This window comes from Bison bison, unplaced genomic scaffold (assembly GCF_000754665.1).
Source record: "Bison bison bison isolate TAMUID 2011002044 unplaced genomic scaffold, Bison_UMD1.0 scf7180017864482, whole genome shotgun sequence".
Lineage (NCBI taxonomy): Eukaryota > Metazoa > Chordata > Mammalia > Artiodactyla > Bovidae > Bison > Bison bison.
This window is the reverse complement of record NW_011495042.1, coordinates 399,171-410,784: the sequence shown is the minus strand read 5'-3', so window position 1 is coordinate 410,784 and position 11,614 is coordinate 399,171. Positions and strand designations below refer to the sequence as shown.

Here is an 11,614-nt window from a genome sequence, read left to right as displayed (position 1 = left end):
GTTAAAAAATCATATAATAAACATCAGTATTTTATAATAATACTCAAGCCTTTGCCTGTCTGAACTAAAACTGACGCCAAATGAGTTAGGCTTAAGTTTATAAAATTTGATAACCCTAAGTTACAACATAATCTAGTTTCTATCCCTAAGTAAAACAACTAAAAGAACACATTCCAGAGTTAAAATAACTTTCCATCCCCCATCATCTAGCGTGACAGGGATTACCGATGAGAGGACTTGGGCAGAAGAGCACAGTACTGTTTCAAGGCAAGTGTCCCCACTCCTCAGTGCCAAGTTCACAGATATAAGCACACACTCACCAGTTATAATCAAACCACGATGCATAGCTAGGAATAATAATGTGATTGGTCTGCTCAGTCACATTATCTTCACCAGGGTCAACGGATCTACTCTGATCACCTTTGCCAGGATCTTCATCTTCCTACAGAAAATAAGCCAAAGTTGAGAGACATAAGGAATAGCTTTCAAACTTCTGACAGCAGTTTACAGAAAATGCAGCTAGCTGATCCAATTTCAAGGACTAGGAAAACAAATGTCAAGGAAAAATAGCTTTTCACAGTTTTTAAAGGTACCTTCAAAAGATGTCCGGATGAGAGAGCAGATTTTATTCCTCCTTTTTAACAGATCAGGGAATCAACTCAAAGGCGGCCTGAAACTTTTTCCACAGTAGCCTGCATCGTATTTGTCTAGTTTTCCCTAATCCTAGGATCAGAAATCCAAATGACTAGTTCTCAGTTTATAAGGAGGTTAGCTCAATGACACTAGTAAAACCTAATGATAAAGTTTCTCCAGTTTCAAAGACTGAGTATTAAGCATCCACCAACAGCTATATGTGCATTACCTCACTTACTCCTCACAGTAACAGCAGGTACTATTTATCATCTCTTCTGTGGATGAGAAAATGATGTACAGAGCTAATAACATCAACAGGACAAAATTTCAGAAAATCCAGCTAGAGGGCCTACACTGTTAACCATTCTCACTGCCGGAAATTAGCTGAATTTTATCATACTTATGAAGGTTTTACAACTGAATTCACCTAAAAACCTGGCTTTGCGAATAGTAATTGCAAATACCACTGCACTAGGTCAAAACAAAAGACTTTTATACTACAATAATCACTTTTAAATAATATCATTTAACATACAGTTTATATTCAAATGGATCCAAGTGTCCCAGAAATGTCTATTACAGATTTTCCTCCCCAAACCAGAACCTGATCATGGAGTCCAGATACATCTCTTTGGTCTCCTTTAACCTCCTCCTCCTTTTGCAAGGAGGAGGAGTTTTACGATGGCTTGTAGAGTATGTTCCAATCTCTATTTAACTCAATGATTCCTTATAATTAACTTCACATTAAATGTTTTTATCAAGATACTATAGGAAATAAATTTTTTGACACTGAGGTGTTTTCAAACTGTATAGGGTTATTTCTATTAACCTTTTATCTGTGGTGCTTTTACTGTTTTAACCTTATGAAACTCTTTTAAGAAAGCAGTCAAGTTTTGAATCATATTCTTTTATAATGATTCCAGAGTTTAATTTCTACATTTAAGGTAATTCAACCTATATTTCCTGGTAAGGATCTAGTTAGTGCTAGAAACTTAAGACAATAGTTTCCTTAAGATCAATGAATATCAAAAAAAAATTTAAAGTATGAAAGCACTAAGGAAACTGGTTGTTACTTAAATAATGTTAAAGCAAAAGTGTTAATATTGATTACAAAGGTAAGAAATTTTATTTCCCAAACCAGGGAAGCTAGTGAAAACCATGCTTATGATTAAGTTGCTTTTGTGCCACAGGTTTTACGAATTAAATGTGATTCAATTCAGAAAATTTTCTTGAGGAAAAGCAGGGAAAGGCTGGCACTGAAATGAATAAAAGCTGACAGGAGAATGACACTGTGGGACCAGTTACTGGAGTAACCACCTCTAACTGTCTTAGCTTTAAGTTATACAAAAAACTTGTCCACAGTTTCAAAATTACTCTCATTCTTGATGTTAAAAATTTGGGAAATTCTCTGGCTTGTATTTTGCTCTCTTTTACTACCACACAATACTATATACTCTAAATGATGACATCTCCTCACAAGTGTAATATTCATCAATGTTAATAAGTTGATTAATACAGAATACTTCTCTGAATACAAAAGTTTGATTTCAAAGAAAAAATTGTAAGAACGATTCAGTTAAAAAGCCATCTACACAAGAGTTTCTTGAAATACTTTTCCTTGAAATCCTGTCATGAATATTTTCACTTCATGAATGTATAAAAAACAGTAAATGTCACTATGGGGAAGTTCTCTGACTCACTGAAAAAGAAAAAAAAAGAACTATTCATTTTCAGCATTAAGGAAGTTATTTCAAGGAGATTAAAGATTAGTTACACATCTTAACACAGAGATTACAGCCTGAATAAATAGTGGGGCCATTTATTTAAAGAGAAGCAAACCCTGCCTGAAATCCAACATCATCCAAGAGCTTAATTATTCTTATGTCTCCAGAGCAGAACCGATGAAACATGAAGTAACTGTAAAACTCAAAAGAGGTAAAGAGTGGACTGGGGCTGCACTAACAGAAATGGGAGTGAGAAAATCAAAGCAAGGCACTGTCCCTGCTCACCTGGAACACTGTGCAGCTGATTATTCACATGAAACCAGGAGAGAAATGGAACCAGAAACCACAGTATATGAGAAATGCTTACCTGGGAGAATGGCAATTCCTCCTGATAACATTGTAGGGGGTCAAGAAAGACAAACTATTTGGGGGGGCGGGTAGGGGTTTTAAACAAAAATTTTAAAAATCAGAAGAATCTCAGAATATTTCTAAGGACACTTGCAGTTCAGTATGTCTATTGCTGAACACACAGGACCCTTAGGAGTTACTACTGCACCAGGCCTAACTAAATAAATCATTACCTTTCCGCCTGTCGTGACTGTTTCTTCATCCTGCTCATCTGCAAAATCAAACATGGAATTGATTTAACAGGTAAATGCTCTTTGGATTACTTGGAAACTTTAAGGTTTAAGGAAATGATACTGGACAGAGACAAGGCAAAAAGGAGAGCATTATTAAAGCAAATTCACTGTGAATAATTCAGTAAATGAGATCCGTACACAGGAGCATAGAGGTGACTAAAAATTCAAAGCACAAATCATTAGATTTCCAACAATAGGGAATTTATAATTAATTACTGCTTGGCCTACAATCTTAGTCACAATCTTACTTAATAACAGGTAAGGGACTTGATTAGGGCTCCAGCCTCCTGAAGTTTAGTGAAATGAAGTAATGACATTTCAGATCCCAGAGGAAATGAATAAAGAATGCGGAGTAAAGAAGGAGGTGATAATTAATCCCTAAGGACAAAGTTCTGGTAAGAGTATTTATATATACCTTCTGAGGATAGGGACTCCAGGACCTAAATGCTAGCCTTGCAAAAGAACAGAGGCAAATCCATGTATAATTTAAATAGCTGACTTCCATAGCAGAAAGGCAGATAACTTTCCACAGTGCAAAGGGTAAGAGGTTACGGCACAAATAATTACATTATTAACTTCCTGTAGTATTTTTATTTTTAATATAATTATTCTGAGTCTTGGCAGTGATGAAGCACTGTAAAGCTGAAAGAGAATACAAGGAAGCCATCTTTTCAGTATTTTGCCATTATTCATTCAGCAAATATTTCTAAGAATCTGCTACTTGAAAAGCACTAAATAAATTGCTCAGACTAGGGGTCAGGATCTCTAGCCCACAGGCTAAATCTGGCCCACTGCTTGTTTCTGTAGGGAATCTGGGGAAGTGACTTGGTGTGTTCCTAACCGATAGTTAACTGATAGGAAGGGTGGTGTACTGCGCCTAGACTGTGGCACAACACAGCTTGTGATGAATTTCTGCAGCGTGAAATTTTGGTGTGTGTTAGGCAGAGGGTACCCTACATGACCAATAAGAACAATGATCTTGGACTCTCAAAGGGGCTTCTGTGGCTGGAAACGCTGCACGCGTGCTGCCACAGGAAGAGTGTACTCCGTGCGACCTCTCAGGTGAGCGAGCACACGGGAGGAAGCCTGCATGCAGACTTTGCCTGTATCATCTTCCCTTATGATCTGTTCATGCTGCCTATGTCGCTCTGATATATGTCAGCGGAGGGTACAACTAAATGCTGAGTTCTACCAGTCCTTCCAGAGAATCTCCAAACCTGGGCGTGATCTTGGGGATTCCTATCTCACCTGCAAGTCAATGTGATTTTTGCATTTTTGAATGATGAAATTTAAAAAATTAACTGAAATTCAAATTTCAGTGTCCTTAAATAAAAGTTTTATTGGAATAAGCCATGATTATTTGTTTATATATTATGGATGGCTGCACCTGCATTATAATGGCAAACTTGACTAGTTGTACCAGAATGCCTAAAATATTTATTATCTGGCCCTTTTTAGAAAAAAAGTTTGCCAACCCCTACTTTAGGGATGTTTAAATACATCCTTTAAATGATATAAATATAGTATTTTAACAGGTAATAAGGAACTAGCATTCCAACATTTAACTTAATTTTATTTATTATCTATTATGCACCAGCCACTGTCCAAATGCTAAAGACACAATGATGAAAAAAAAAATCCCCTGTATTTATGGAGCTTATATTCCAGTTATGAGTGGTAGGAGACTGAAGAGAAAATAAAAGATACCAAATGCTGACAACTGCTATACAGAAAATAAAAACAACGTATTTCAGAGAGGAATTGAGTGGGTAGATCTTTCAGAGTCCATATACCGGGAAGCCTCTCTGAAAAGGTGACATTTAAGCTAAAACTTGAGAGAAGGACAAAGCAAGCATTTCACAGAGGGAAAGAAGCCAAATCAAAGGGCCTCAGGTGGGGATGTACCTGATGACTTCACAAAACTGAAAGACGAGTGAGCATGAGAGAGAGGCTGTAAGAAATGAGCAGAGTGCAGTGAGACAAAGCGCTGCACTACCGAAAGACCTGGATCTGGATCTGTGCTCTCTCAGTAGCTGTGCGCTTAGGAATGTTCCTGAACCTCAGAAGTCTTCATTTCCTAATCAATAAATTGGGGCTAACATGGTTTTATGCAAAAATGCAGACATTTATAGAATGACACCTGACATGTCTCATGTAACATAAAGATGGACACTGTTCCTTGATTTTTAAGTTAGAAACAAATAGCCACAAAGAAGCAGTGTGGTAAGTTACAGTATTACCGACATTAGTCCTCCTACTCTGCACAGGGACTATTTTTTCAGAGTAAGTGACTAACAGAAAGAAATCTGGGTAAAGCTGTCAAAAATGAGCTTTTGTCCTTTGGGTCATAGTAAACCAAAGGATAATCAACTTCTCACTAGATGCTGGTAGTACAATAATCGCTCTCTGGTCAAATTATACTATTTCATTTCAGTTTAACAGATTTTTGTCCTTGAGGGAGTCTTGGTACCCAATGGAAATACACTTCTGATAATACAATATACTGATTCCTAGATGGTGGTACAGAGTCAATGTTGTCCTCCTGCCAGGTATGGACACATGCACTCTCACCTCAGCCCCTGGATACTGACCTTTTAGAGATTTCAACAAAGAAATGACTGGGTATACTTAGCTTGGTGGCATATAAGGCAAAATATGGATCAGTTAAAACAATGAACAACTCTGAACAATTCCCAGTTGATGGATCAGTCAGGTTATAGCCAATGCAGAAAGTCAAATGCTTAAATGATCCTTGGGAAGCCTGTTGGTCTGTGGATGTAAAGTCAGGACAAAAACTTCAGATTCCAAAGAGTCAAACCCTTCAGTTACGGTCAGCAGCATCCTCAAGCACAGCCCTCCTGAGTGAGACCTCTACCTGCTCACTAACACAAAGGGAAGATCTCCTATACCTAGCACTAAAACTCTTTATCCAGTCAGGACCTCATTCCTTCCCTAATCATGGCTTCAATCTGACTCCTCTGATAAAGTCTACTACAAAAATACTACAACAGACACCTCACTTTTAAAAGAACAATTGTCCACTCCCTTAAAACTATGGAATAATTCTTTTTGGGGATTTAACTTTTAAAATATAAACTAGCATTCTGTTTAACAAACTGTCTCAGTGAAGATTATTCAAGTCTTAAGAATATTTTACACTGCCAGAGCACTGAGAATATAGAACATAATACTGTATATCATTAGCTTTTGTGTTTTTGGCCTTTCGGTCAGTAGATAAATGATGGTTATAAAACAGACAATATAAACTTATGGACAATGAAAATTATTACTAGCTATTTAAAATCTATATTCTGTTACTAATGTTAAAAACAGCTATGAAAGAAGCATTTTGATAGTAACTTTATTTTGTTGACCTAATAGTACCTCTCTATAAACTTTCATCAAGACACTTTTCTGCTTTACTTTCAACATAATCAAAAACAGAATCATCCACTGATGTCCGATGACAGGCTTGAAGCCAGAAAAAGCAGGATGTATTTAGTGAAATGAAGTAGAAAAACGCTCCCAAACACCCACACGTCTGCCATCAAGAATCACAGCAATTAATCTGAAATACAGAATTCACCTGACTAGGAGATAGTAAAGCCAAGACTCTTTTTCCACGTAAGGAGATCTTGAATATCCCCATTAGGTCTAAAATCCCATCAATTCATAAATTTAATATATACTGAAAATACTAGGATTCCCTTTGACTTTCACAAATGAACAAAGTAATTGAGATCATTACTTCATATATAACTTTCATGAAAAAAGACGTTTCAAACTATTTTTAAAAATTGGAACAAATGACTACACTCTTTTCTACCCTCACAACACATCCGAGAGTTAGACCTTACTTGTGAAAATGTACTCGATACCCTGAAAATACAGTAGAAGGATGATGTGACTCTCATTTTATCCTGTTAAGGAAACTTTCTGTTGGCTTACAAAGTATTAACAGTTACCAGATTTTTGTTCTGAAGACATAATCAATTTGCACATATCATGAAACAAGTATTCCAGGCAGATTATAAAAAGTGCATTAACTACAACTGTTTCCTTAAAACTCAGATATTCTGATTTAGGTATCATACTACCACATTTGCTGGTTTGCAAGAAAACATTATGCAGAGAGAAGGAAATTCGTAAGAATGCAAAGAATGGACCATAAGAAATTAAATTTCCTAATAGGTAACTAAGCAACAATGGTACTAACCTAGCCATAGTAAGTATCTGTGCTGGAAAGCACAGCAACTGAAAATGACACCTCTCAGTAAAGAAAGGATTCTCAAAGGACCTGACATATCTCTGAGACAAAACAACACGAAACTATAGATTTTGATTTTTACCTAGATCGGCCACAGTTCCTCCTTTAACAGGTGTATTTTCACTATCTTTCTTTGGGTTTACTAGAAAGAAAGAAAAAAAAATCATGCTTTAAGGGGAAAGTTCTACTTGTTTTTAAGAAAACAGAACAGAAGATTAAAAAATACATGAATCTCAGGGCAACTCTACTGTCATTCAATACTCACCTCCAAGTAAGTATCTTAAGCTCAGCTAAGAAATATCAACAAAGTAACAGACTATATTTTGTATTAATTAAATAAGCAGAACTCTTCTGTCATCATAGAAGTAAACAATACAGAAATACAGATAAAACCCTGAAAAGAACCTTTTAACCCCTTTACCAAAATTATGTTTTATTATTCTTTTGTACGCTTGTGCATCCCCATTTGTGTGCCATTCATTAAGCCAGACAAATTGAGGGAGCACTGATACCGTTCACATCAGTGGAGACTTGAAAACATCCCGAGGGTTTTAAATCTTACGGGTGTAAAGTTATCATTCTGTGCTTAATCCTTAGTATTCTCTTTATCTCATGTTATAATGCACCTATGTATCTTTCCATGCATTTTTAGTTACATCTTCTTTTTTTGTTCTTTTGGCTGCACCACAAGGCATGCAGGATCTTAGTTCCTCAACCAGGGATCAAACCTGCACCCCTGCAATGGAAGCACAGAGTCTTAACCACTGGACCGCCAGGGAAGTCCTCTTTCATTTTTAAGAGCCTCTGTGTCCATGAGTGGATCAGAAGGTAACTAGCCCTATGTCAGCGGAAACTTAATTTATCTTCCAATTTTTCATTACTCTCTAATCAACATTCTTTTATACTTATCTTTACAGAGACATGCAATTATTTAATAGGGATTCTGAAATTAAGACTGCTACTGGATGTGTACTTTTTTATTTTGGCCACACCACGCAGCAAGCATAGGAATCTCAGTTCCCTGACTAGGGATTGAACCTGTCCGTGCCCCCTGCGTTAGAAGCACAAAGTCTTAATCAGTGGACTGCCAGGAAAGTCCCTGGATGTACCCATTTTTAAATTTAGGAGATAGCCAAATCATGTTAAGTGGCTTCATCAATTTATACTTCCACTGAGAACTAGGGACACACAGCAAGGAGAGACGCATCCCATGGCACTGCTGAGAGGGAGTAAATCACAGCTAACATCCCCATGTCTACGCAAAAGGAGACAAACCATTTTTTGGAAGAACCACTTCCTCTATGTTGGGTACAGGTGTTGGGTCTTCCATGTCCTTGGTAAGATCTTCCTGCTCATCTTCCTCTTTCTGACTTCTCCGCTTCCCATAAAGACTAGCTTGGCTAAGACACAAAAGATATGTGAGCACAAGACTGACTACAGCTACTTATAGCAAACAATTTCAGAGATTTTAACTGTATTGTTGGGAATCTATGCTCAGAATCACTTTAAGAAACAAACATAAATCCAAACAAATTAGATACATTCCCCAAATTACATCTGTCAAGAGGAAAATAAAAATTACAGGGCATAAGAAATGGCCACAGAAATCCTACAATTCAAACTGGAGACAGTATCCTAAAAGGCAATTATATCAGTATAGCAAAAAAAAACTTTGCCTTGGAAATACAGCAAGTATTTTAAAGATAATAAAGAATCACACAAGAAATTTTCTCAAAGATATATACAACTAAGTGGGTGGTTTGGGTTTTTTTTCTTTTGGTTTGTTTGTTTTTTGTATTCTTCCTGGCTCTCTGTATCATCCAAACACCAGGAACTGCAAAGTAAAATCACTAAAGGCAGTACTAACATTTAAATTTGTAAAAATTGCCATTGCTCTTTCATCAATTCAAGCAAATCAACATCTATTTTTAAAACTCACACACACAAGAAAGCCTATTTAAAGTTCACACAAGAATGGACTGATTCCTTATCTTGAAGAATTACAGGAACTACCTCATTTAATGTGATGTGTATTGACACAAAAAAAGGAATAAAAGGACCAAAAAAAAAAAACCACCCTCAGAGAGTTAGTCAAATGACAGTTAAGCTAAACCTTGGGAACTAAAACAATTCACTAAAAAGTTGGCTATGTTTCAGGATGAGTGAAAGCATAAGAAAAAAAACCTTCTGTTTTGGGATAATACTTTAGAATATACTGACAGGGAAATGAGAATGGAGAAATAGAGTGAAGATTCCTCACACTGCTGAGAGAATGCACACAGCTCTCTTTCTACAGTGACAACGTGTGGGCACATGTGAGACTAAGGTATAGAGTGTAAAATAATTTTTAAAATAAAAATTATAGGACAAATTTTTAAGCCTATGAAATTAAAGGGGACAGACAGATCAAATACTTTAAAAGCAAGAAAAGATGCAAGGAAGATGAATATAACAAATGTTAGGAAAACAGGTTTCAAGATGTTTTCGTTAGATAGAGTATTCTAAGGGGGAATTTAAACCAGCAAAGTCCTGCTCATTAGAAGGCAGATGCATACATTTATTTGGGGAACGTCAATGTGGTGAGTTTTATACTCAAAAGAATGACGCTTCCCTGGTGGCTCAATGGTAAAAAACCCACCTGCCAAAGCATGAGATGCGGGTTCAATCCCTGGGTTGGCAAGATTCCTGAAGGAAATGGCAACCTAATCCAATAGTCTTGCTGGGAAATCCCATGAAAAGAGGAGGTAGGCAGGCTACAGTCCATGAGATCACAAAAGAGCTGGACATGACTAGGTGACTGTAAACAACAATACTTACAGTAGAGGCTAAATGCCACCACTGTGAGCTTCCTGGACATAACGTTTTGGTTCTGTGGCCACTCCTATCCTAGCAGCCCATCTTAGGCCATAAAGGGAAAAGTAACATGGCAATTTCAGGCCCCAAAACACTTGGAAAAGTTGTTATATTACAGGTAGCTCTGAAATCTCTGAACATCAACAGTACATTTCAGAATTTATGAAATTTATTTCCTAAATTTGTAAGTTTAGGAAATAAGGTTACCCTCAACGCCCAAAGAACAATCTATTTTAACAACAAATATATGTGACTTGACAAAGATAACAAAAATCTTTTCTGTATCTGTGACTAACTCATTATTATTATTTATGAGACTAAGAGTTTCTTAAATTCTCTAAAAGCTTCTACACATGTTTAAGAATGCTTCAAGTAACCTTTCAAGAAATAGTGTGACTCAGGCATGCTCTGGGCAGCAAAAGGCAAATGTGGCTAAAGAAAGTCACAAAAGGAAACCAATGGAAAAAGATGTCTGCACTGTGAAGGTCTACTTGACAACAGCCAGAAATTCAACTAATTCACTATCACATGAGAAGAATAAATTCTGTAAACTCTCATCTTCTAAAACTAAACTGTAACCTTTAATAAACTGTTTAAAATATATTTTGAGCTAGACAACCATGAAATTATTAAGTATTTACTTAATATACATTTATTATGTACATAATATATACTATGTATTATGGACCATCTGTTATCTACTTCAGGGCAGGAAGACCTATACAAGGTCTTTAAAGTCTCACTTAATCCCCACAAGAACCTACTCAATAGAAACCAAAACCTCCACTCCAGCAAGATTCACTAAATACAAATGTGTCTTACTGAACAAGGCACTACACTGCTATACCATGCAGAACATAACACAGAGGTTCACTCCTCCGTAAGTCACTTGGATCACGTACAGGACCAGGTGGTAAAATCAGGGAAATACAGTACCAAGTCCAAGCTAGACTTCCTACAGCCAAACGTCCCCTGTGAAGGTAAAAATCTGGGAAGTCCTTTAGAGTTTGTTTCAGGGCCTCCTGCATCACAGTGCAGTTCTTACCCTTTCTTCCCACTCTTCTTCCGGGATTCTGTGGGTGTGGGGGGCGGAGGGGAAGGTGAATGTTTCCTCTTTCGAGCATTAGCTGATGCTTTTCTATCTCTTCTCTCTGGACTTCTGACTGGCTAGGAAGAAGGAAATGGAAATAAAGATCAGCCAGCTTTGTTGATGTCTCAGTTTCCACAAATCCTTGTCCAAAACTAAAATTTCACAAAGAAGATGTCAAACCTATTAGCTCAGAGTAAATGAAAGGCACAACATAAAGCATCCTGGACCATTAGCAGCCAGAAGACTTTCCCTACCTTCCAGGTGACACATCATCGATAGATACGTAAGAACCATCCCACAGGTATTCAAACTTTGCTAGAGAACAGACATGCTCAAACCCTGTACAACTAAAAACTGTTCCTGTTCAAATTCTGTGTTTCGGGGGGGTGGGGGAGGAGGAGGGAAG

General features: G+C 37.0%; 1 protein-coding gene across 1 annotated transcript in view; it reads right to left on the bottom strand.

Annotated features, from left to right (window-relative positions):
- The window catches only part of SMARCC1 (SWI/SNF related, matrix associated, actin dependent regulator of chromatin, subfamily c, member 1), a 125,030-nt gene that overhangs the window by 68,314 nt on the left and 45,102 nt on the right, over window positions 1-11,614 (bottom strand). Inside the window, exons 11-15 of the mRNA XM_010862496.1 lie at window positions 11,164-11,285; window positions 8,541-8,665; window positions 7,348-7,407; window positions 2,939-2,976; window positions 321-442 (exon numbers count right to left, since the gene is read on the bottom strand). Coding sequence (XP_010860798.1) covers window positions 321-442; window positions 2,939-2,976; window positions 7,348-7,407; window positions 8,541-8,665; window positions 11,164-11,285 — 467 coding nt within the window. The remainder of the gene's footprint in view (window positions 1-320; window positions 443-2,938; window positions 2,977-7,347; window positions 7,408-8,540; window positions 8,666-11,163; window positions 11,286-11,614) is intronic.